The following is a 27,253-nucleotide window of genomic DNA, read 5'->3' as shown; positions in this document are numbered from 1 at the left end:
AATAATTATGTACAGTGTCAAAGGACTAAACAATCTTGTGAGAGGTAATATAACTTATGCATTTTAAAAAGATATTTGTTAAATAGACTGATTATTTAAAGACATATTTGTTAAATATGTTGCTCTACTGGATATCATTACCCTTGTTAGAATGTACCATTCATAAAGAAGGTTATTTTTTAATGGCAAAACTGTTTAAGCTAGCTTTTTTAACAATTACGTTCAAATTCCGTTAAATTTATTGATATAAATAATCTAATAATTGATTGTTTTGTTTTTATTCGTAATTGTCTTTTTTATATATACATTATTATGCTTAATTAAAAATTTCTGATAAACATCTCATTATATTTAAAGAAAAATTAGCTGTCTCTAAATTTAATATAGAAATAAAATTATTATGGAAAATCAATTGATTTTTCATGGTAACAGGTATAAGTTATAAAATACAGATGAATTTATAGATGTAATCTTGAAAAGATAGCTTTAATTTAAAATGATAAATATGCGTTATTTTTACCAAAAACTAGACAAAACCCTTTTTTGTTGTTGTTGTTAGCAATATCTTATTTCTTTACTCTCGTTTATATATAGTTTTAACCTAATATCTTTTGATTTAATTGTTATTGGTTTGAAATTTTGACTAAAAAGCTGGCTTAAAAAATAGCTCATATGTGATAAAATATATAGCATTTTGCGCTAACTTATGAGGTGTTAATACAATAAGTTTAATTATAAAAGCAAATATTTGAAAATTATTTAAAATCATTCAATGTTTAATGTAAGATTAAGCCAATTCTTAATCACGAAATTACATATAGGTTTTTTATTATTTTGCTAAATAATCTATAAAATATTTACACATTGTAAGTCAACTCTTGAGTTATGTAAGAAGTACAATATCAGCTGATAGATCTTATTTCAATTTTGAAAGATAATTTTATAAAAAAAAATAAAAAAAAGTTGATTTTGTTTTTTAAAAGTGAGCAAAAATAATGTAGAATTTTTAGAAATATTTTTAATATTTTTTAAAAGCACAAAAAATCTTGATTTCAGGCCTATATTAACAATTCTTAAAAATCCTAGTAGTATCGACACATCCTATTTTTTTTACGTCACTAAGATAATTTCTAAGACACTAATACCGGGTTCCAGTTAGGACTTTTCAAACAAAATAAAAGTAAATGAACAATGGGGTTTATTTCAATGAAATAATGAACAAAAATAAGATAACAGAAATAATGAAATATAACAGAATTAAAAGATTATCTTTATGGGGGTGGGATGAGCCCCCCCCCCCCCCCTTCACTCATTGTGCAATTTAATGATATAATCTTATTCTGTGGTTGAATTTGGTAAATCTTGAAGGTGAAAATTTTGTTGACATAAATCTTTCAATAATTGTCTTCCCTCTTCTCTCCTTGAATATAAAGAATATTAGTAGCACATCTACTCTATAATTGTTGTCTTTGTCTGTCTGTGCGACGCTCAAAGATCTGTTGGGTCTTGTGCAGTTCAAGGTAAAATGTTTCTGTTAACGATTATCTCCATTCGTTTTGAAAGGCTGATAGCTGCCAAACGGCTAAACGTACATATCATGTCGTATGTAAACGGCATAAAAAGGCCTACAACTAATCTGGAATGGCCCCAAGATCCCCAGAGAAAGCTTCACCGAAGAAAAAATGCGTAAATTAAGTATTTTTATTTACACAACACTGCAAGATAACTGTGCAATATTGAATAATGATATTCCAGATAATTTGTAGGCATAACAGCATTAGGCTGTAGGCAATATAAGCTGCTTTGGGACTTACGCGAAGCAATCCTAAAGCGGCAGCTATTAAGTAATATCAGAAGAACGGCTGATCAGCCAATGAAGTTCCAGCTATCAAAACTAATATAAAACTCACCTCTCAGCATAAATGTATTCCCAAGCGTGGAGTAGATTGTCACTGTAGTTTTCCACGTCTAGCAATCTGATTAGGATAAAAAGTTCATAGGCAATATGGCTTTTATAAGTTAGGGATTGTATATAACGGTAAATCTATTGCGTTATTGGTTAGCACTTTTCATTAATTTAGACATGTCAGAATTATCCTATCGATGTTAAACTGTGTATTATGATTTATAGAACAGTTTAGAACGATTTAGGAAACTTAGCAACTCTATAATCGTTACCAGAAAGTCCTTACGTCCATTTAAAACATACTGAATTTTAAATATTTGACAACAAATTTAGTCTGATTTAATTATCCTATTTATCTGATTTTTGGAATGACGATTCTTAGAAAAACAAGGTACATTATTATGATCAAATCCTAAAAATGAAGGTATGTACGTCCTTTAACTGCATTCTGTATTTACGAAATTTTGCAACAAATTTGTGTACAATTTTGATTAGACTTAAAAATTAATGTTCTGCTTGTCAAATTCTGACCATCTACAAGAGTTGTTTGTTTATCCTTCCTTCTTATTTTAGAGCTTCGCTTTTATGGATGTTGTCATCCTTGTATTAGCATCTTAAGTTACAGGGTCTCAGATAAAATTTAAACCTATTTTTCAAAAGTTAACAGTCTTATAAAGAAAAGAATTTAATAATTTTTAAAGTTTTAATTCTATGATCCTTTTCCTTAGATAAGTAGAACCATCTTTCTTAGGATACAATCTCTTAAATCCTAAATAAAAGAAATTGTAAATTAACAAGGATGATAGTTTATCCTTATATAAAAGTTACATGATCTCTGTCTGTCTGATTGTCTGTCTTTACCGAAGGATCTCGCTAACTGCTGAACTGATATGGTTCTCCTTTACAGTGTAGCTTCAGTCCTGATAAGGTTTATAGCAATTTGGGAAGGGTACCACCACCTTACAAAAATACCAAAAAATAATTCAGCCATCCATCTCAAATATAGTAACTAAAATGAAATTATTTTCCCCAAATAATCTGATGTCCTAATGAGTGACAAAACACCAAAAAAATATTGAAGATTATAGAGCTGATATGCCACATAGGTTATAGCTTTTCCTTACATGAATCTTTTTTTGTTGTTGAAACTTTATCATCCGCATTATCAGATACGACGTACGAACATACGAACGGAAGTACCAATATGGCATAATTGTAGAAAAGTACTACTTTTTATAAATATGATAGTCACTTATTTTAACAAAATATGAGTTCCGCAAATTAAAAAATTAAAATTAAAGAATACAAAATTTTTCTCGTATTCATTCGAATCCGGTGGATAGGAACCGGTTCTCATCAATACGAAAAAACTATGTCTAGCATCGCAATATAAACCGCTTTCTACGAATATAAAAATGTACAATCATTGGATTAAAACCAGTTTTTTTAGCCCGTGCCTTCGGCACCTCGGGCCTAAAAAAACTGGTTTTAATCTTATAATTGTACATTATATATCCGCGGAAAGCGGTTTATGATACGACGCGATGAAAGAAATAACTAATACAATATTATATTTAAATTCGAGATTATTTATTTCTTATTGAAGAGAAAACTAAAAATAGAGCATAATAACAAAAGAAAGGACAGACTGCCCGACAAATAAAGGACAGAATGACTTTTTCACTTAGAAGCGAAATCATTCACTTTGTTATTCGTCCGCCCGTCATTCCGTATCGCTATGAGTTAGGTATTATTTTCTCAGCTGTTATTCAAGATATACAGCTGAAATTTTTTGTTCACGTTTCCTAAACATATCATCAAAAAGCATATAATTTACTTGGTCCGTCGGTCTGTCGGTCATGCTATTTTCAGGCTGAAAATTTGTTAATCGATTCATGAATTACAATTTTCTATATTTGATTTATGTTCACTGATCATTTATAAACAATATTGTCGGTTTGTCCGTCCATCCATGATATTTTTTGCTTTGCACACAATAAACACACAATCCATCTACTCATAATTTTATTCTTGCACCCAAGCGTGTTAAAATTGACGTTTATGCACAGCTTAGGTGCGGCTGTCGACCCCTGGATATTATCTTCTTTTTTTTATAAAATTACCTTTGCATTGGCTTAATTCTTGTTCAGCATGAACCAAAATTCTAACATCATGACCTAAATGTTTTAAGTAGTGACATTGTTTTAAGGACGTCAATGGTGGGGGGATTAACCCTCTTATTATGAATTTGAAAGTGCCGTAGCCCATTGTACCCCTCTAAAATAGGAATTAACCATCCTATCGAGATTTTGTACCCCATTTAAACTTTAAAAAGCTTGGACTTCTGGCTGCTCTACAACTCTTTGTGTTGTTCTGTCAGTAATTAATCCTAAAATTCCTTAGAGGCTAGGAGAAAACCAACTATTATTTATATTCTATTAAAATTTCCAAAGTCCAAGGTTTTGAAAGAAAAAACGCAAAAATATTACATATAACTTATCATTTTTTAAACTTTTAGCATGGATAGATACATTTAATAAAAATAGAAATTATCAATTGTAATACAAAAGTAAGGAATCACAAAGTAAGGTAAGGACCGTACAAAGTCGCAATACCTAATACGGAAAGAAATTTTATGAACACGATCCAAGGACGTCTAAGGGAGGTAATTAACACCAACAGATTTCAGGGGGGGGGGGGGGGGAGGGTAATTCTTCCCCCCCCCCCAAGCAAATCTTACCCCCGTGTAAAAAAAAAGAATTATGGGGGGGGGGTCAAAAAAATTCGCGGCGCCATTTTACCCCTAAAAAAATATTATCCCCCTAATTAAAAAAGCTTGTACGCCCCTAACACGATCTCTTAATATTCGTTAGTAAAATAATACCTTACCTGTTAAATTTTCAGGTTTAACAAATGCTTGTGTGTACCCTTCCTAAATTATAAAAAACAAGGATAACAACTACCAATTGTAACGAAATAAAAATAGAAAAAATTTAAAATTATAAAAGGAAGTTAGGCATATTTTAAAGCTCTATAAGTACGTCAGTCAACCCCCCTCTCCCCTTTCTGGTACCAACTCCAACCCTCCCTCTTACAGGTATCCCCTTCCCCAATTCTATATTTTTTACAGGTATTATTCTCCTGGTTGTAACCTCCAACCCCCACGCCCATCCCCTCTCTCTTACAGGTATCATTCCCCTAGTGGTATCTTCTTTCTGAACTTGCAACGTCGTTTTTTGCCGAGAAAACAACAAGGGGTTGCGAATCACATCAGTATCTGAAAAAAACAGTTTTTTGTTTTGTTTTTGTGTTAAGATCCCGAAAACCACTTTTCCATCCTGAGGGAAAGCTCATAACATAGGTTCCAGGAAAGTTTTAGGCTATTTCATTTTCAAAAAGAGAAACCAATGTAGAATCTTACTAACCGCTGAACCGATATGGTTCTCCTTTACAGCGAAGCTTCTCATTGGCCCAGGTAATGTTTATTTAACTATTTTGGAGGAGGGTAGCACCACGGTCCACCATACCAAGAAAGATCGCCTCTACTACATTCAAAAAGAGAAACTAACGTAGAATCTCACTGACCGCTAAACCGATATGGTTCTCCTTTACAGTGAAGCTTCTCATTAACCCAGGTAATGTTTATAACTATTTTGGGGGAGGGTATCACCACCCTCCCAAGAAAAATCACCTCTACTACATTCAAAAAGAAAAACCAGCGCAGAATTACTTAGTTACAGAGTGAGGGAAATTTTAGAGAAAAAATTACTTTTCCAAGGGTAGATTTGTTTTAATTCTGACATTTTCTGATTACTACAAATTAAGTTATGTTTTGATTTTTAAACAAAGTTGGTTTGCAGCTATTTATGAATAAGGGTTCTTCGTTCTAACCCGGGACGTAACGCGCTCATTATCTGGAAGGTGACTAATTCGAATATCGGCTAAAAGCCCTTTAAAACTAAAAACGAAAAAATAATGACCTTCCTACTGCTGCCATGTACGCGACATTAATAGTTAGAGTAGGGGGAATGCCTAAAATATGTTATTTATATTAATTAAAACATTCCTTAGTTTTTGGTTGATATGTAGTCCAATAATGTTGAACATTTCCGAGATCATGGGCTCATTTACATGACGGTCTAATTTGGGTGGCTCTGAAAACAGAAAATTACCCTTATATAAAGTAACTGGATCTTTGTCTGTCTCTCTTTAGGTGTCTGTGTGTTTGTACCAAAGTATCTCGCTAACCACGATATGGTTCTCCTTTGCAGATTTACTACTTATTTTGGGGAGTGTGCCATCACCCTACTAATTTGAATATTTAGCAAATGTTTAAGACTGTAAATAAACTGAGAAGTTTAAATTGTACATTTTTGTAAATTGTACAACTACCAATTTTAAAAGGTATGACTATGACAAATAACTTGGGGTATAGTCCCTTTCGTTGCAACGCACCTTAATGAACGATTCTTCGTAATTTTTACAGTAGCTTTTCTCCTATTTCTAGCCCCTGCGACGGGCTTTAACCCTGCAGGGCCAATTGCCTAACCCTGTGGGGCAATTACCTAACTAAATATAACCTAACCTAACTGAAAATGACCAATGAAAAGCCATTTTTAAAAATACAACGAATCGCCCCTTAAGGTGCGTTGCCACGAAAGGGACTATTCCCATAACTAGATTACCTAGAGAAGGAAAGTTGTTTAATTCTAAAAGCCATGGCTTTAACTGATCATCTAGCATCACGTCCACACCAAATAGCTTGTAACACATACCATTGTATTTAACCTATATATTCAACGTATTGAAAACAAGGTTGTATAGGTCCAAAGGCATAATAAATATTCAATAATTAGGAGATTTCCATCAAAGTGCCTGGCGAGCAAAGAAACCACCGCCTTTTTTTAATATAATTAAATACATGCTGCTAAAAACTAATCAAACATTTCATCAAAAAAAATTAGTTCTAAGTTTATAAATAGAAATAGCGCTAATCTTACTTATTTTGTTAAAAATCCGAGAGATCATACATTAAAATTTGTATATTAATCTAAATAAAATAATCTAACAAATAGGCCGAATCTTACTGTTTTCTTAAACTGAGTTGCCATTTCTTGTTGTCCCAATATGATTGTCTTCAGTATCAACCAGTCTATCCTTTGCAATACTTTCTAAATTACAACCTGTAAGGTGCGCAACAAAATGTACTCGTTGGCACCCATGCTTTATCTTTTATAAAATAGGTATAATGCTGTAGATGCTCAAAGATGTAATGGGTCAATGGCAACAAAAACACAGTCAAGATACATTTTAGTCTACATATTTTTGCACATTTTGCCAGGAATAAAGGTATAGTCAACAAGTGAAATAAATCTAAAATAATATTTGAGTTGCAGATTAAAAGGTTGTAATTTTTACAATGTGTTGCTTAAAATCATGCATAGGTTTCATGATTTTTTTTTATCTATTTGATTAAAATTCAAACTATTTTATTGATCTTACTTTCATATCATAACCTTGTTTGTCCATGTACTGTATCAACATTTGTAATGACCATTTGTGTCCACTGAAAGCAATAATTTATATAATTTAGATTTATCAAAATATTTAACAATTAATTTAACTTAACTTTGTTAATGCTTTAAGGTGCATTTAATTAATTACCTAATTAGTGATAAGTTCTAAAAACTACTGCTTATTAAATATTTCAATGTGGCAAAATATATTAAGAAACTTTTTTATTTAGTTTATCAAAAACTAGCAGCTGCGCTCATAGCATCTAGGAGATCTGTATTCGAACTAGTAAGAAAAGTAGGAAAATAGCATTAAACCAAACTTAGATTTGAAAATTAAATAGCATAAAATCATCCAGGGACCTATAGCTTTCATAAAATCAAGAACATTATCAGTTCATTAGGTATCAAAATCTAAAGCTACAGACAAATAACATTTATTACAACTTCATTTGATTAGATTAATGATCAACTTAAAAAAATTACCTACCTAAACTCACCAACATCATTATTATACTCAAAGTCCTAAAAATAATTGTAAAAGATTTTAATTGTTATAAAATCAACAAATGGAACATAGGGTTCTTGAAAATATTACCTTATTATTTTTATTCACACTATAATTTGTTAAATGCACAAACTAGAACATTATATGATGCTCTGAAGATTTTTTGACAGAAAATCACCACAGGCCTCAATCCATTTAATGAGTAATTTTGTTTTAAAAACTTTGAGACCATTAAAATTTACAGTCTAATGTCCTCTACCTCCCTTACTTTTTTCCAAAAGAAATTAAAACATTATAATACAAACAAAGATATATATTAGTAGCATGATATAGTTCCTTGTTGTTAAGTTGTTCTTCTGAATTAGAGTATGGCTGGGTAGCAAATCTTACTAAACCATCTTGATACAAATATATCTGAGTATATGAGAATAGAAAATTAGAGATAGATTATGGCTTATAGTAAATCTTACAAAAACTATCTTTATATAAATTCATAACTGAGTGTTTGAGTATAAAAATATAGTTATAGTATGGCTGGGTAGCAAATCTTACTGAGCCATCTTGATACAAATATATCTGTGTAGTATATGAGAATAGAAAAAAAATTATTTATGCATTATAAACAACCGGGTAGCAAATATTACTAAACTAAATCCAAAATATAAATGAGTTTATTGGAATTCATATATACATAGTACAAATAAAGGATCATTATACAAATATATCTGAACATTTATTGTTTAATTCAAGATAATAAAACTTTTTCAATGTCTATTCTTTCCTTAAGAGGATCCATATTTGTTACAAGTACATAAAGCCTAAAGTAAAAGTAATTTTTTTTTTGCTAACTTATGTTTCTGGTATCGTAAAAAAGTTTGTCATTGGAATTTTTTATTTCTCTATCTATTTAATTGTACCCATAAGGTAGAATTAAGGCAACAACTGTCCTATTAAACATGTTCATTACCTCAGTAATATTATCACATTTCTTCTCAATAAATAGAAACAATTACAAATAGCTACCTACCTAATATCAAATTTTAAGTTGTTGATTAGGAATGGATTTGAAACATATGCTTGAACAACAACATGCTTCTTCTTGGTATTTTTCAATTTTGGAACATCCTAAACCATAAGTAATATCATTAGATCTTTGGAAATTTAATTAATAATACAAAATTTTATATTTGATTTGGTTTTCAAATTTTAGTTCAATAAATAGAATTTGGATTAATTATTTAATTCCTTTCAAAGTGAGACAGTGTAAAACAATTAAAAGGATAAGATTTATTTGTAATTCACAAAACATAAATAAAATTTGAGTATTAATATACAGATTTTGAAAAAACTAGACAGAAAATCCAATATTCATATTGATTCATGTACTCATTTGTTTATCTGTAATTTTCACTCATTACAATAAGCATTATTGTATTACTTTCTACCTCAAAAGTGTTTCTTTGACATCAAAGAAAAGTCCCTTTCTCCCTTTTTGTAAGTTGGTTTTATAATTTACCCTATATTCCATATTTTAATTTTGTATTTGTCTATCTTGTTCAGAGAGTCTTTGATTAAAAAGAAAACCCATAAAGAGCTCATTTAGTTGATACTTGTTTCAAATATAATAAGTAATAATATAATTATCAAATCATTTTTTTATTATTTATAATTATTATTGATGAATTTTATTTTCATAAGTTAGTTTAAGCATATAAAAGCATGATCGCCCAGTTTTATTTGATAAATAATACTTGATTTAATAAATATATAACTGTTATAATATTTAACCCTTTAATGACTAAACTGGCTCTTTAGGTTACCTCATATTCTTCACTAAAATGTGGATACTCCATGTCAAAGGTCTAAACCAATTACTGAGGTCTATTTTACATTGTTTTGGGGAGATTTGGTTAGTTTAGGTCATATTTAGATAATGTTTTTGGTTAGGTTGTTAGTTTTGTGTTTTTAAAATTTTAAAGTATGTTTTATAAAGCTTTGTTTCTTTAACTCTGTCAGTGCTAAATTGTAAATGGAATTATCTGATGTCTTTAACTTAGTTACAACAAATTCTTATAATCCAAACCTAATTTTAACTTTTCCTAACTGTAAAATAGGAAAACATACAAGCCAATTATTGTCTGTTTAAAAATGTATCATCCCCTTAATAGGACCAATAAGATCACAGTGTAGGAACAATCTGACCACATTGTTGGCTAGAAAGTGTTCACATTTGAGTAAAAAAGTTCAACTATTTGTTTCCATTTCATTGGTATGTTGAAAATGTTGATCATCTAGGGTAATAAATCTTTCAAAATGTATATGGATTATTAAAATGGATGTTATTATTACTTGGATCTTACACCAGATTATCATGTTCTCTAATAAAGTGAAACTTGTAGCTGGCTAAAAGAACGATTATCTATCTCCATCCTTTACCACATCCCCTCCTCTCCTATTGGATGAACCAACTGACCTATAAATGATGTTTCATATTAGCAACCAAAATTTACCACAATTTTTGGCCTGTCATAATATCCACGTAGGTTGTATATCTATTGACATAACTACTTAATTATTTCATGCTTACATAGACATCACTCATTAGTCCAGTATTAGGGGAGGGGGTGTGGTAATTGGGGTGGATGGAAGGATTTTTATTTTAGCCAGCTACAAACTTTCACTTTAATATAGTACAAGATAATCTGATGTAAGATCCAAGTAATAATAATCAATAATCTATAAAAATTTGAAAGAATTTTAATGAATAAAATAGATTTGAAATCTGCATAAAATTTTAAGGAATTTTTTATAAAATTCGTTTTTTGTATAATTCTTTATCTTTAAGCGCAAATACAAATTAAGTTAAATAATTTTGACATCTGTGATTGGTGGATTGAAAACTATCTGCGCCCTGATTGGAGAAGCTTAAGTGACGTACATCATTCAACCAATTAGAGCGCAGGTAGTTTCCAATCCACCTATCCTATTGGTCAAAATTTATCAACTTAAATTGGATTTGAGCTTTTAAATAATGAATTATATAAAAAACGATTTTTTTAAAAAATCCTAAAAATTTTATGCAGATTTCAAATCTATTATATTCATTAAAATTCTTTCCAATTTTTATAGCTTAATAATCAATTCTTATGTATATATTGGTTGTAATCATTTGCAAATAACAACTTTCTGTTTTTATATTTTATTCAATCTTTGAGTGTTATAACCGTTTTCAGTCTTGTTAGAACTTGTTTTCCAGTATGGCTCCAAAATCGATTAACATCCGCTGGAATATAACCGGTTCTCAGTCACACTTAAAAATCATGTAAATTTCCACGATTATCAAAATAAAATTCATAAAATATTACCAGTTTTGAAAAAGCAGACCCTCGAACCTTCGGGGTAACAAATTGGTTTTAATCTAATAAGAGCTGTTTACAATACGATGCGATAAATAACTATTATTAAATATTTATTACAATTAATTAATGTTAATTCAATATTAGTAAATTTATCTATAATGTTTGTGTAAAATTATTTTCTTTAAACCTACAAACGTTTTTTTAAATAATTCAAAATAAAGATATAAATGTGAAAAGAAAATGCTATAAATTTAAAATTGTATGACTACATCTATAAAAGCAAAGCACTAAAATCAAACGGTAAAACATCCGAACACTTCATAATTCGTTTTTAGAGCTTGATTATAGAGATGCTTCGCTTATAATATTGTACCGTGTTGTCCTAGCAATCAATAATCCATAAGTAGATGAATTAGATAAACATTTGTAAAAAAAAAGTTAAAAATCAGCATTTTTTAATGGACGTGCGGACTTTTTAGTAACGATCATATATCATCATCATTCTAGTAACGATTATAGAGTTGCTACTCTTTTTACATCGTTTCGTATTGTTACAGGAATCATTATGCAAAGTTTGAAATCGATGGGATAATTCTAATATACATGAATTACTTTTAAAAAGCTAATCGTTACGCACAAACGGACGTACACACCCTAATAATAGAAAAGCTTCGATTTTAAAAATCATACATTTTCTATCTTACATTCTTTTGATCTAATCTACTACACAGTCACTGTTTAAAGAGAGGCAGTTTTTCCCCGATATTTCGTAAAGTTGGGTGCAAGCTTCCAGTCAAATGTGCTTATTAGGTCAAACTGTTCTAAATTATGCGTTTAATTATACTATGCGTTTTGTCAAAATTTATACAATTGACTGCATTTGACTGGAAGCTCGCACCCAGTTTTACGGGATATTGCGAAAAAAAATGCCCCCCTTTATCAATCATTTTTGTCTGTTAAATGTTTGTTTATTTCTTTTTAATTAAGTCATAGTTGGTTAAAATTTGTAGATTTTTGTTTTTTAAGAGACAATTCAACTACTTGCATTAAATTATCAAGAAAGAAATAAGCATTTTTAATGACATGTAATCTTGACAAACAAATTATTTAAATTTTGATAAAATTTTACCTGAATATTTTTAATTAATCTTATACCATAACCACAAGAGCCAGTTACAGGCTGAAATAATAAATTTAATTTCAAAATTAGAAAATTCATAGAAATATCTTAGGAGAAACGTAATTTTAGAATAAACAGCAGATTTTTTGTATGAATATTTTCAAAAGAAATATCTTTAAATATTTTCTATAAATTTTCTATTAATTATTATCATATAAGTATCCTGCATTTAATTATTTTTGCAACAAATTCAAATACAATTTTGTTTAGAAGCATACATTTATATTTGGCTTAATAAGTATTAATTTATACGCGTCTAAGTGTTAAAGTTCGTTAGTCCTACCGTATGAGAGCTTCGCTTTTATATTGTCATCCTTGTCAATATGCAAAATAAGTAAACTAATAGTATCTATTTATTTATTTTTTTAGGTTAAAATTGTCAGACAAAATTTTTTTATGCATATAAGAATAGGAGTAAATACATATGTATGTATGTCTTTGAATTAACAATCATATGCAAAAGACCTTGTTAAAAAAGCGAGACTTTTCTATAATTAGGATTAGCTCTTTTCGTTAATTTAGACATTTTAGAATTTTTCTATAGGTTTATACCTTTGCATGATGATTCCTATCATAGTTAGGTACGATTTAGAAACCATAGCAACCCTATAATCGTTACCTGATTGTCCGTAAGTTCATTAAAATCAACTTTTTGTATGTATAATTATCCTCTTAATATGATTATTCATAGGACAACAAGGTACAATACCATGATTAAATCCTTTTACTGTATACTAAATTTATGCAATTTTGCATCAAATTTATGAAGGTTTTTGTTTAGACTTACAAATTAATGTTCGTTTGTCATTCCTTCTGATTTTGCTTATCTTTTTGGCAAAGCTTTTCTATACTTAGGGTTAGTCCGTGCGTAATTCCGTTTTCTAGATTTATAAGGCATAATGTAATTAGCAAAGGATCCGGATCATGGAAAGAAAACAAAGTCATTCCTAATTAGGACAGAAGTCACTGGAAATTGGTCTAAGGAAGGCTACTTATGTCCTTCATCTTGCAAAATCTTTGTTAAGGGAGACAAGTTATGCCCTTCATCTAACAAATTCTCACATAAGGGAAGCTACTTATGTCCTTCCTAGGAAGGTGACTTCTGTCCTAATTAAGGAATGACTTTGTTTTCTTTCCATGATCCAAGGATCCTAATAATCAAGTCTTTAAAATTTAAGAATGACTTAAATTTAGACAATTCTGGATAAATTAATACTGAATCCTTAAAAATGTTTAATATTAAATGCGTTTGTTCGTTTTTCGTACCTCTAAATATGCTAAGCTTGGCTTTTATGGATGTTGTTATCCTTGTTCGAAATACTTTTTAATCAAGTGGCGAAACAGTTATTTCTGTTAAGTTATTTTCTTCAAATTCCAAACATTAAATGCTTTAGGCCTAAAAAGCATCCAGATAAAACTAGATTAATCTTTTTTAAATGCGAAGATTTTCTATAAATAGAATCGGTCTGTCGGTCACGGATAGGTCTTATCGTTGATTTAAGCATGTTCGTTCGAATTTAAAACTTTGCATGATGATTCCCCTTTAAAATTAGATGCAACTAAAACCTCTAAAATCATTACCGCAGGTTCAACGATAATTTTGATTGTAAGATTTAATTTTCCTTTATTTCTGATTTTTGTAATGATGATTTTCTTGGAAGATTAAACACTATGTTATAAATTAAGCATCTCTGATATCTGATTATTTTAGCTCCGATTTTAAGGATGTTGTCATCCTTATTTTAAAAACAAATTCATAGAATGTTTTAGGAATTTTGTCATGCACATTAGTGCTATCCACTTTTCAGATTTTTTATTTCATGCTGTGTACTGCTTTTTTTAAAGCTGCTGCTTTATCAGACGCTTGTATGCAAAAATAGGAACAGGTGAATGCCACAGCCCATAAACAGGCGCACCACATTATCATGTACAATTGTGACAAAGGTCGTGCAATGAATGGTTTGAAGTATCAAAGTTTTATTTTTAATAGTTGTTACAATCTTTATACAGTTTCTTCCCCTTACCTGAAGCCTTCAGGGGGCCCTAACTCTGCGGGGCTACCCAGTACCCAATATAACATAACCTTACCCGACCTAAAGTTATAAAAAAAGCTCTCCCCCCCCCCCCCTCTTTTTTTAAAGCGGGGTATTATCAGTGCTCAAAAAGGAACTTTGTGTGGAAGCGCTAAAAAAGACTTTTGACTATTGATTTAAAATAGAAAAAATTGGGCAATTAGGTTTATTACACAGTTTAAAATATTGTCAAAATATAAAAATCCAAAAAATGAATAAATATGAAGAGTTCTACTGCGTACGCATGTGTCAAAATCAAATTTTTATTCGACTTGTCAAATATTAGTAAAGTTTTCTTTAATATCTAATCTTATCTATTTTTGAACGGATGGAGTAGGGGCAGGGATTTTCGGGGATAAGAAAATGAAGGATAAACACCCCCAATGATAATAAACAAATTGATTCTTTTGTAAAATATAATTAACTAGCGGATTCACCCCTAGCATCAAGGGGCATTGTATTTAAAGGGGTAAGAATAGGGCATAAAGTAGCCTAAAACCTTACCTATGTGAAGCTTCCTTATAAATGGGAACTCAAACAATTCAGTAGTTATTGAAATCTTAAGCTTCAGACAAAAGATCTTCACTGCTTTATATTATAGGATGTTGGAAAAGCTTGGGCAATGCTAGTCAGTACAAACTAATCATGATGTCATTGGGTCCCCAAGTTTTTAAGCCAACGAATAAGTAAGTATTCATAAATTTTGAGGATCATGATAATTGACAGTACAATGTTTGAGAACATAAAGGGAAAAAGGATCGAAAAAAATCTTATATCATAATAGTTACTTAACGCATCGTATTATAGACATTTTTCCGCGGATATTAATATTAAAAGATTAAAACTGTTATTAATTTTTTATGATTTTAATTTGAATATTCCTAGAAAATTGTCTGTAATGCAAAAATATGCAGACAGTTTTTAATATAGCTGAGAACCGATTCTAATTCTAAGAGAAATTAAAGTTATTTAAATTAGTAGAAATGAATAGTTAAAAACTTTTAAAATTTCATAAACTCTCAAATTTTACATTTGATTTTTTTACAACAAATATTTTTATGTGCATATGTTTCTGCAAAAAATGTACCCTAGGATTTAGCAAAAAGTGTAACAAATCGCCTAATTGATGGAGATATAGAGGGATTTAGAGTTAAAAGGGAAGGATATATCATTAGTAGAAAAATTATTTTATCTCTAAATGTATTACTATTTAGATTACAGTATGAAGAGGATAATAAATGATAAAATAACTATTTAACTTTAAGTTTTACATTTTTTGTCTGTCTGTTAAGTGCCCCAAGGCCTCTAGGGGCGTAGCGCCTAGTATATGAATAAACATTTATGTTTTCCAAGAGAATGATTCTGTTAATAATTTCTGTTTGTCTTATTTTCAATTTTTAGAAATGATTTTCAGAAATATAAGGTGGACTTATTTGGTGATTTAGATCGCATATTTTAGCAAATAAATGTTTTTAGTTCTGCAAATCTATACAATTAACACGGGAAAAGAGATTTAACATTAGAAGAAAACATTTTTCTGCTAAAATTTTTGCATATAAAATGAGGTTTTTCCTTTAAAAACATTTCTCTGTTTATGCTTACTATGTTATAATGTGTAACAAGAACTTCTTGTGTCTGATATCTGTAACTGCCTAACCGATATGGTTCTCCTTTAAAAAGTAGCAAGGTTTTTTTTTATCTCTATCTTAAGATTAAGATAACTACTGCAGAGATTGATTTTTTTATTTTAGGGATGTTTCACCTACGTCCAGTGGTTGTTTCAGGCTTTTTTATTGCTAGATTTAAGTCTTGTCTTCTTCCCTACCCTGCCCTTTAAAATACAGAGCCTCTAGATGCAAGGGACGCAGCCTTAAGTATTTTTTTTATAATAGCTGATTGCCAAAATCGGGCAAAAAAGCCCAAATATTTTATTGTCTTTTTTTGCAAATTTATTCTGAAATATTTTTATTTTCTTTACAATCTAGAGTGTCAAGGCAAATAAATACATAATTTAGAGCATAGCATTACTATAATTGTTTGTGTCTGTCTGTACCTGTAGCTCCCCGTGTTTCTGTCCATAATACCAGCCCTATATATTCACTGGTATAGTAAGTTCACTCTAACGATTTTAGAGTTGCTACGCTTTCTAAATCGTACCTAACTACAACAAGAATCACCATGCCAAGTTTGAGATCAATAGGAAAATTCTGACTTGCCTAAATTAACGATAAGAGCTATCCGTTAAGGACATGCGGGCGGACTGGCCTTAATAATAGAAAAGCTCCGCTGTAAAAAAAATAGATTACCTTTAAAATAAATATTCTTTCATTTAGTTTCATCGCTGCTCGTAAATATTTTAAATCTTCGGGAAGATTGTATGTCTATAAAAAGATATATTATAGAATTGTAAAAAAAACAAGGATGACAACATCCATGAAAGCGAGGCTCTGAAACGGTAGGACAAACGAACATTAACACATTTAAAGTGTCCGAACTGAAACATAAGAATTTTTATTTTTTTTATTTTCAATGTCTCTAGCATGACGTAGTAGTAGATTTATTTTCAAATATAATAAAAAGACAATAAAATAATGTACGATAAAATAAGCATAAGTATATTTATAATAAAATAATTTCATATTTGTGTTGAATCTATATTTACATTGGCAGCTAAGACGTCGCGTGAGCGGTGTTGTCTCTAGCTGTTGAAAAAAACTTCTTTGGTTACTGAAGCAAGAAGATGTACATATGTACATTTATATCAGGTCCCGTTTTCCCGTGTGCAGCTTTGTAGTTCCCCCCTTTTATACACTTAAGTAGTGTATTAAGGAAAAACATTATGTATTTAATCAAATCAATAGGATAATTCTATTACATAAAAAAATTGTTGTCAAAGAAGTTAAAATCAGCATGTTCTAAATGGACTTACGGATATTTTTTAAACGATAGAGTTGCTACCTAACTACTACAAGGATCACAATGCTAAATCATTAAAATCGATAGGATAATTCCAACATTCCTAAATTTAAGCCTATCCGTTACGGACTGACGGTCTTTCCAACCTTAATAATAGAAAAGCCTTGCTTTTAAAAATGAAATTGAATTTAAAAATTTTATCAATTTACCTTTGGAATAAAGTTAAACAGTTTGGATCCATGTTTTTCTCTAAAACAGAAAAGATAGAATATCGTTATAACAAAAGTAACTGGATGTCTGTCTGTAAGGGAATGTTTACAAATATTGTGGGAGATGTAACCTCTACAATCCCAAGAAATATTACACCTTAAAAATGACCCTCCAAAGAATTATCATGCTTTAATTAGTTTAATTTAGTAAAAAAATATTTTTAAACTATTTAAAGGCAGTTTGATTTCAACAAAACATTCGACATCAAAACTTATATAAGGTGCATTATTTGCCAAATGTACCACTTTTCTGCACTACCTCTCCGATTTTGTTAATACTCTATATTTTGGTCCGTTGGGTGATTCAAGGATGCTGGATGGCCAAAAAAAAGTTTCAGAGTCCCTGGATGTCTAGATATCTAGCTATCTATGAAGGTAGGTAACAAAAATTTAAAAAACACCCATTTTTTCACAATTTTAAAAATTAATTTTTTCATCAATCTTACATCCAACCTATACATTTTATACACCAAAATGATCGTTTATTCATGTAAAAAGCGCACATAATGCTATTTTGGCCAAAACTCTAATTTTACAGGGTGTCCAACAAAAAGTGTATTTTGGATATCTAGCGTAATACCCAAAATACCTGTCCGAAAAAAATCATTTTTTTTGGCTTAAATTCTGTGTTTTATCTGTGAGCATATGTGGTATATAACGGTTCGGAGGACCCGGGACTATAAGGTTGTCAAATTTCATTTTGGAACACCCTGTAAATGTGATTTTTGTGTCTGTAGAGCTAAAACTTGGTCTAAATTGGCTATTTTTTTCAAATTACTCTAATATGTGTCTTAGTATGTTTGGCCATAGTGTTTTCTGACCAGATCAATATTTTCCTATTTTTTGGACACCCTGTATTTTCAAAAAAAGAGAAAAATTTTTTTTTTTTTTTTTTAATTTTTTTTTCTATTTTTAAGTTACTTAAAACTGTCATATAGATACAGATTTTGACTAATAACAATAATATTTGCCTATTTTACAAATTTTTACACTTTTGGGACACCCTGTGCATGTTTTTGAAAAATGATGGTTTGTGCCCATTTTTGGGAGGAAGGAGTCGTTTTAAGGCCATAGACTATTTCTTAATTTTTGTAGAACTTTTCAAGATACATCATTTGTTATTTATGCAAAAAGCGCAAAAACCGAACCGTTTTGCCGTTATTCACTGCCAAAGGCAGAATTTTTTACGTTTTTTGCCGTTCCCGAGGATTTAATGCGCATTTTAGGTAGGAAGACGTTGATTTTTCAAGATAACTGTGAAATACTTTTATTTAGGCATTTTATTTTACTAAATTTCATGTGAAGTAAAAATTTTTGTATATCCAACCGATTTTTGTCAAAAGGAATTTCAAATGCACATGGTTTATGTTTCTTTTATTACTTATGTTATAGCAATTATTTATATTATATACACTTCATTTTCTTGTTTTAACAATTAAAATCCATCTCGACGAAAAACGATGAGCTGCACAAAAAATTTGACTTTATATGAATTTTAGAAAATTAAATTTCCTATATAAAAGTATTTCAGAGTAATCTTGAAAAATTAACGTCTTCCTACCTAAAATGCGCATTAAATCCTCGGGAATGGCAAAAAACGTAAAAAATTCTGCCTTTGGCAGTGAATAACGGCAAAGGTTGTCAAATTTCATTTTGGAACACCCTGTAAATGTGATTTTTGTGTCTGTAGAGCTAAAACTTGGTCCAAATTGGCTATTTTTTTCAAATTACTCTAATATGTGTCTTAGTATGTTTGGCCATAGTGTTTTCTGACCAGATCAATATTTTCCTATTTTTTTAAATTTTTTTTTCTGTTTTTAAGTTACTTAAAACTGTCATATAGATACAGATTTTGACTAATAACAATAATATTTGCCTATTTTACAAATTTTTACACTTTTGGGACACCCTGTGCATGTTTTTGAAAAATGATGGTTTGTGCCCATTTTTGGGAGGAAGGAGTCGTTTTAAGGCCATGGACTATTTCTTCATTTTTGTAGAACTTTTCAAGATACATCATTTGTTGTTTATGCAAAAAGCGCAAAAACCGAACCGTTTTGCCGTTATTCACTGCCAAAGGCAGAATTTTTTACGTTTTTTGCCATTCCCGAGGATTTAATGCGCATTTTAGGTAGGAAGACGTTAATTTTTCAAGATTACTCTGAAATACTTTTATATAGGAAATTTAATTTTCTAAAATTCATATAAAGTCAAATTTTTTGTGCAGCTAATCGTTTTTCGTCGAGATGGATTTTAATTGTTAAAACAAGAAAATGAAGTGTATATAATATAAATAATTGCTATAACATAAGTAATAAAAGAAACATAAACCATGTGCATTTGAAATTCCTTTTGACAAAAATCGGTTGGATATACAAAAAATTTTACTTCACATGAAATTTAGTAAAATAAAATGCCTAAATAAAAGTATTTCACAGTTATCTTGAAAAATCAACGTCTTCCTACCTAAAATGCGCATTAAATCCTCGGGAACGGCAAAAAACGTAAAAAATTCTGCCTTTGGCAGTGAATAACGGCAAAACGGTTCGGTTTTTGCGCTTTTTGCATAAATAACAAATGATGTATCTTGAAAAGTTCTACAAAAATTAAGAAATAGTCTATGGCCTTAAAACGACTCCTTCCTCCCAAAAATGGGCACAAACCATCATTTTTCAAAAACATGCACAGGGTGTCCCAAAAGTGTAAAAATTTGTAAAATAGGCAAATATTATTGTTATTAGTCAAAATCTGTATCTATATGACAGTTTTAAGTAACTTAAAAACAGAAAAAAAAATTTAAAAAAATAGGAAAATATTGATCTGGTCAGAAAACACTATGGCCAAACATACTAAGACACATATTAGAGTAATTTGAAAAAAATAGCCAATTTGGACCAAGTTTTAGCTCTACAGACACAAAAATCACATTTACAGGGTGTTCCAAAATGAAATTTGACAACCTTATAGTCCCGGGTCCTCCGAACCGTTATATACCACACATGCCCACAGATAAAACACAGAATTTAAGCTAAAAAAAATGATTTTTTTCGGACAGGTATTTTGGGTATTACGCTAGATATCCAAAATACACTTTTTATTGGACACCCTGTAAAATTAGAGTTTTGGCCAAAATAGCATTATGTGCGCTTTTTACATGAATAAACGATCATTTTGGTGTATAAAATGTATAGGTTGGATGTAAGATTGATGAAAAAATTAATTTTTAAAATTGTGAAAAAATGGGTGTTTTTTAAATTTTTGTTACCTACCTTCATAGATAGCTAGATATCTAGACATCCAGGGACTCTGAAACTTTTTTTTGGCCATCCAGCATCCTTGAATCACCCAACGGACCAAAATATAGAGTATTAACAAAATCGGAGAGGTAGTGCAGAAAAGTGGTACATTTGGCAAATAATGCACCATAAGCATAAGCACTATGGTAAATTATCTCGGAAAGAAATTTAACGATGTTTTTTAATAAAACAAGGATAACAACATCCATAAAAGCGAAGCACTGAAACGGTAGGACAAACGGACATTAACACTTGTATAGTGTCTGAACTGAATATTCAGAATATAAAAGTATAAGAGTCGAAGCAAAATTGTAAGTAAATTTGTTGAAAAACTGCTTGATACAGGATATTGTTTATGGACATACTTATATTTTTAGGACTTGATTATAGAGTTGCTTTGCTTATAATATTGTTCTTTGCTGTCCCAGGAATCAATATACCAAAAATCAGATCAAACGAATATTTAGATTACATAAAAATTTGTTGTTAAAAAAGTAGAAAAATCAACATGTTTAAAATGGACGTACGGACATTCTGGTAATGATTATAGAGTTGCTACGCTTTCTAAATCGTACCTAACTACTACAGGAATCATCATGCAAGTTTGAAATCGATAGGACAATTCTAATATGCCTAAATTAACGAATAAAAGCTATCTATCTCGGACGGACGGACCGACCCTAATTGTAGAAAAGCTTCGCTTTTAAAAAACTATGAAATAGATAAAAATCGGTGATTGAAATAGAATTACCTCATTCTTGCATAATTTTGCCAAAGTTTATCTTTCCTACATAGGACATATGCACCTGAAAACAAGAATTTTAAATCAGGACAGCGTAAAGTGTCATATGTGACGTCATAAAAATAAGTTTATTATTCATCACTTTTCACGGGTTTTCTTTCCCACTTCTCCTCTTATCCTCCCTTTTTAGGCGTATTTTTATGACTTCACACATGACACTTTCCGCTGTTCCTATAAATCAATGTATTTTTTTTGTCAAAACATTAAGTAATAAAATTTTAAGAATGATTTAACAAGAAAAATACAAATGTATTAAAAAAGAACGCTTTATATTGCCTAAAAAATGACATCATACAATACAAATAAAAAATAATGGGCCAATTAACAGACTAAATTAACAATGACAGGCCAGTATACATTTTTTGGTGTTTGCATCCCATTACATGCGTATGATGCTCTGGGTGCTCTAGATGATCAATTGAAATCGGAGGAAAGTCCCGACCTCACGAAGTAATTAACGTACCTTACAGACAGACCGACAGCCCTTAATTTGAGTAGCAGCACTGTTAAAAATAACCTGGAAATTTGTTGATTTGAACTGAATGATGAAAATTGTAAAAATTGACAGGATTTGAGTTTTCTGACACCAGCAAATGATCCCATAATATGCCCTGAACAAAATTTAACAATTATGAACTACTGTGTCTTTTTCTTTAAAGGAACAAAAGTGTTGCTTTATCTAACCCACTTACTATTGACAAAAGTCAATAATCAATTTCTAATTTAATTTATTCACGTGGGGAGTTTTATATCAGATAAAAATATTTCATGGTTTACAACAAATTATGCTTTAAAAGCCGGTTTTTTCCAAAGTGCCTCTTTTTAAAAATTTATTGGACAATGAGTAATGACCAATTTAAAGGGTGTGCAAAAAATACGTACATTTTTAAAATTCAAACTTCGCGGCTTGTGTTAATAGTAGAAAAATGTTATGTCAAATTAAAATTGAGAAAAACAAAACAAAAAAAAAGTTTTTATCTTTTTCTTTTTACATTTAATTATATGGATAGATAGAAAAATTTCCCCTTTAATCTGAAACTAGAAGTAGGTTTAATGAAATTAGAAAAATTCTTAGCAAGCGTTAATTTACTCTTTGTATGTCCATACAAAACTAAAATTCTCAAATTAATTTCAGTAAAATGAAAAAAAACATTTGCGTCTTTGATATTATTATTCCCATTTAATATTTGTGGAAAATTGTCTGTAAATCGATGCTATACATTATTTATTCATTATGGCTGTGAACCAGTTCTAATCCAGTGGTTATTAATCGGATTAGAAGACATACTGAAAAGATAATAACAGTATAATATATTATGCTATCAGTATGCTAAATGTTTATGAATAGTATAGTACATTTTTAAAAGCGAAGCTTTTCTATAATTAGGGTCGGTCCGTCCGTCCGAGATAGTTAGCTTTTATTCGTTAATTTAGGCATGTTAGAATTGTCCTATCGATTTCAAATTTTGCATGGTGACAATTTTTTATGTGATAAAATCATCCGATTGATCTGATTTTTTGATTTTTGATTCCTATTACAATAAGGTACAATATTATGAGCGAAGCATCTCTATAATCAAGTATTAAAATGTCAGTATGTCCTTAAACAGAATTCTGCATTTAATAAGTTTTGCAACAAATTTACGTATAATTTTGTCAAACCTTATATTTTCATATATTGAAAATTCAGTTCTGACACATTCATGTAGTTGAAGGGGGAGGAGATGGGGTATAGGGGGTGAAAGCGGTAATCGTTATTTTAGCCCGCTTCGATTTTCACTGAGCTAGAGAAAAAGAACATCTGATGTAAGATCCAAGTAATGACATATCCATTAATATTGATAACAGTTATGATAATTAAAATAACGGATTAATAGAGAGGGTAAAATATCATTTCTAACATAAATAAAGGCTGTTGGTTTAATCTAACTTGTTCATAGAAACATAAATTTACTAGAACATAAAAGTAGAAATATGTTGTACAAAAATATTCTATAGTAAGAAAGGAAAAGTCCGTCCATTTTACTATAGACTGGTCGTAATTATTTAAAAAATGAAATTTTCTCTATTAATACTTAATTGTATACAATTATATATGTTTTTTACATTAATTTTAATTAAAATTTTAATATACAAATGCTCAAGATCTGCGCATCAGCCGAGCATAAGTCTCAAATTAAAACCCAATCGTGTGCCAATTTTTTTTTTAAAAAGATGGATTTTCTGTTCAGAACAGGTTTAGACTTTAATGAGGCTTACACGCGGCTGACATGTGGCTGCCGAGCCCTGAAATTTACCTCTTTGTCTTCCCACTGTCTATAATCATTCTAAAAAAACATCAAATATTTGAATTTGAAAAATTTATAATTATTTAGAATTCAACCCTTTTAATTCTTTCAATTAAAATCTAAATTAATTTTAGCAAAAAAGAATAGAATTTGTATCATGATTTTATTATAACAGTCATAAAACATAGATAAATTGATGTACATCCAATGAAATAACCCCTTCTGAAGATAACGATTAGTGGTTGAAAAGTTAAGACACACAACCAATCAAAATTAAACAATAACAAATAAGAACAAATCAAATTATAAATATTTGGAGACTACAGCCTAGTGTCCCCTCCCTCCCTAATTTTTATTTTATCAGAAAAGTAAAAAATGATTAACCTTCTTAACAGAGCAGCCGATCCGTTGAATGGATTCATAAATTAGCGGGCTAGAGGCTGAGGGTAAAGTCCATACCAACCAATCTTCAAAAAAAAGGAATGATATAAAAAGTTTTTTCTCAGAAAAAAATTATATAAGAAGTGTGTAGTAAAAAATAAAATTTAGTGGCATTGATAAAATATAGATTAAGCAGAATAATTTAAAGCCCTTTATTAGAAGAGAAAAAAATAACTTAAAACCATGTATATTGAGAATGAGATGCTTTATTAATAACTTATAATAAAGTAACAGGATGTCTGTCTTGGGGTCAACCTCCGCACATTTTTAATTTTAAAAAAAATTTAAAAATTTGGAGGGGGGGATTTTTCTAGGGGCAATTTCTCTTGGGATCATAATGGTACCCTCCCCCAAACTATGAGTAAAGGAAAACCATACCGGTTAAGAGGTTAGTGAGATCCGTCGGTACAGACAGACAAACAGACATCCTGTTATTTTATTATAAGGATAATATGAAATCTTGGCTACAACTAATTACCTAGTGGAATAGTTTTCTCGTATGTTTCACCGGGTGGTAGAAAATTTAACATTGGCGGCCAACCTAAAAATTAAATTTCTATGGTAGCTAGGCTGATTTAAAAGTCACTTGGTAATTTCTCATAAAGAAATTGTTGAGCACGTAATCCCCCTCCCCCCTTTTTAACCTTAAAAAGATTTGTTGTAGGGTTGGGCCGGATACTTTTTTGGATAGATACAGGATATCTGGCTGATTTCTAATGTCGGATATCCGTTTCCGGCCGGATATCTGGCCAACGTTCGATATCCGGCAAATTACGTAATATCCGGTCAGATAACCGGATATCCGGCATTTAAAATCAGCCGAATATCCGGCATTTAAAATCAGCCGAATATCCGGCATTTAAAATCAGCCGAATATCCGGCATTTAAAATCAGCCGGATATCCGGTATCTGGATAGATTCAATATCCCGTATCGGGTCGTATATTAAAAATGGCCGGATATCCGTCCAAACCGGATATTCGGCCCAACCCTAATTTGTTGTAAATAAATCAATCAGCGGCTATCTTTTAGAGTTATGTATTTCAATAATTATTCAAAAAAATCGAAAATTAATCTTTAATAAGAACTTTTATCAAATTTAAAAGAATGACATTGAACACTGGAAAGATTTTTTATTTGAAAAGTAATAAAATATAATTTCCAGAACGGCTTCGAAACTAATTGATATCCGGTGGATTAGAACCGGTTCTGACCCATACTGAATAGAAAATTTTCTACGAATAATAATATAAAAATAATAATACCAGTTGTGTTAGTTCGGGCCTTCAACACCTCGGGGCTAACAAAACTTGAATTAAATTTTTAAATTTTACTATCCGCAGAAAGTTGTCTATAATTCGATGCGATAATTAACGAAACATCAAAAAAAAACATGACTACAAATATAATAAAATCCTTTTAAAATCAGAGGGATTTTTTGTCAGTTAAGTTAGGTTACATTGTGTGTTGGTTGGTCCCGCAGGGTTTGTGCATCGCTGGTTTAGGCCCCGGAAGGGTAGATGAGTAGAAAACCTACACTATCCTCTTTTTTAAATTTAATTTAAAATAATTACTCAATATACAGTTTGGGGGAAAGGACTCAAATAGTCTAAAACCTGACTACAAACAAAATATCTCCTCTGAAAATTATAGAAAATCTAGTTGATATTCTCTAGTTACCATCATGATGGACAGATGAACGGATAAAAAATATCCCTAAATTATATAAAACCTTCGCTTACCCGGAAACATGGAATTTCGTAGCTGACATTTTGTTTCCATTTAATTCTGAAATCATTTTCATTTTTAAAAGCGACGGTTTTCTTTAATTAATCATTATCGGTCCGTTCGCAACAGTTATCTCATTCGTAAATTAAACATGTTATAATTGAAATATAGATTTCAAACGTTGCATGATGATTCCTATAAAAATAAGGGACGATTTAGGAAGCATGGCAACTCTATAACCGTTACCAAAAAGACTGTACGTCCATTTAAAACATGCTGATCTGTATGTCTGTCCGCCTGTAAGACTAAAGCTTGTGATCCCTTAAATCTCTGCACTGATTTGGTTTGGATTTTAAGGTATTTATTTTTTGGTCTTAGGCATAGATTATTAGAAACACGCACACCATTTTTAAGAAATTGTATAATCGTAATGTATCTGAATGTCTGTCTTTCTTTTGGACTGAAGCTTATCATTCCTTAAACCACTGCACTGATTTAGTTTTGATTATAATTTTTTAAATTTTTGGTCTTTTGGTCTTAGGCATAGATTATGAAAAACACGCAGACCATTTTTAAGAAATTGTATAGTCGTAATTAGAAGAATGTCTATCTATCTGAATGGCTGTCTGTCTTTCAAACTGAAGCTTACCATTCCTTAAACCACTGAACTGATTTAGTTTTGATCATAAGTTTTTTTTGGTCTGAAGCATATATTTTAGGAAACACGCAGTCCAATTTTAATAAAAATTTATAATAGTAGAATAATATCTATCTATCTGTATGTCTGTCCAAATATTACACTGAATCTTATGATCTTTTAAACATCTGCATTTATTTGGTTTAGATTTTAAGGTTTTTACATTTTGTGGTCTAAAGGATAGATTTTTTTTATTGTATAATCATAAATAAATTAATGTCTGTTAGACTAAAGCTTCAGCCTATGGACTGATTTAGTTTTAATCAGCTGGTTTTAGTT

At 30.3% G+C, this 27,253-nt stretch overlaps 2 protein-coding genes across 2 annotated transcripts; both read right to left on the bottom strand.

Annotated features, from left to right (window-relative positions):
* Positions 1 to 646: 646 nt before the first annotated feature.
* On the bottom strand, positions 647 to 8,055 carry LOC145330654 (tubulin monoglutamylase TTLL4-like). The gene is made up of 13 exons (XM_080175318.1): positions 8,018 to 8,055; positions 7,910 to 7,944; positions 7,409 to 7,472; positions 6,994 to 7,077; positions 6,592 to 6,694; positions 5,975 to 6,060; positions 5,676 to 5,721; positions 5,092 to 5,183; positions 4,796 to 4,838; positions 4,030 to 4,083; positions 2,632 to 2,675; positions 1,911 to 1,978; positions 647 to 1,420 (listed from the first exon to the last, which is right to left on the bottom strand). The coding sequence occupies exons 3-13, from the start codon at positions 7,448 to 7,450 to the stop codon at positions 1,336 to 1,338; spliced, it is 747 nt and encodes a 248-aa protein (XP_080031444.1). The 5' UTR covers positions 7,451 to 7,472; positions 7,910 to 7,944; positions 8,018 to 8,055; the 3' UTR covers positions 647 to 1,335.
* Positions 8,056 to 8,672: 617 nt separating this feature from the next.
* LOC145330726 (tubulin monoglutamylase TTLL4-like) lies at positions 8,673 to 26,339 on the bottom strand. The gene is made up of 12 exons (XM_080175392.1): positions 26,292 to 26,339; positions 25,029 to 25,091; positions 24,494 to 24,576; positions 24,119 to 24,148; positions 22,339 to 22,432; positions 21,771 to 21,825; positions 17,664 to 17,703; positions 16,845 to 16,919; positions 12,416 to 12,466; positions 9,748 to 9,789; positions 8,955 to 9,052; positions 8,673 to 8,745 (listed from the first exon to the last, which is right to left on the bottom strand). The coding sequence occupies exons 1-12, from the start codon at positions 26,329 to 26,331 to the stop codon at positions 8,673 to 8,675; spliced, it is 744 nt and encodes a 247-aa protein (XP_080031518.1). The 5' UTR covers positions 26,332 to 26,339.
* Positions 26,340 to 27,253: the final 914 nt, after the last annotated feature.

This window comes from Acartia tonsa, chromosome 10 (assembly GCF_053477335.1).
Source record: "Acartia tonsa isolate MP-2025a chromosome 10, ASM5347733v1, whole genome shotgun sequence".
Taxonomy (NCBI): domain Eukaryota; kingdom Metazoa; phylum Arthropoda; class Copepoda; order Calanoida; family Acartiidae; genus Acartia; species Acartia tonsa.
Note: the sequence above shows the minus strand (reverse complement) of the source record. Positions and strands in the feature narration are given on the sequence as shown.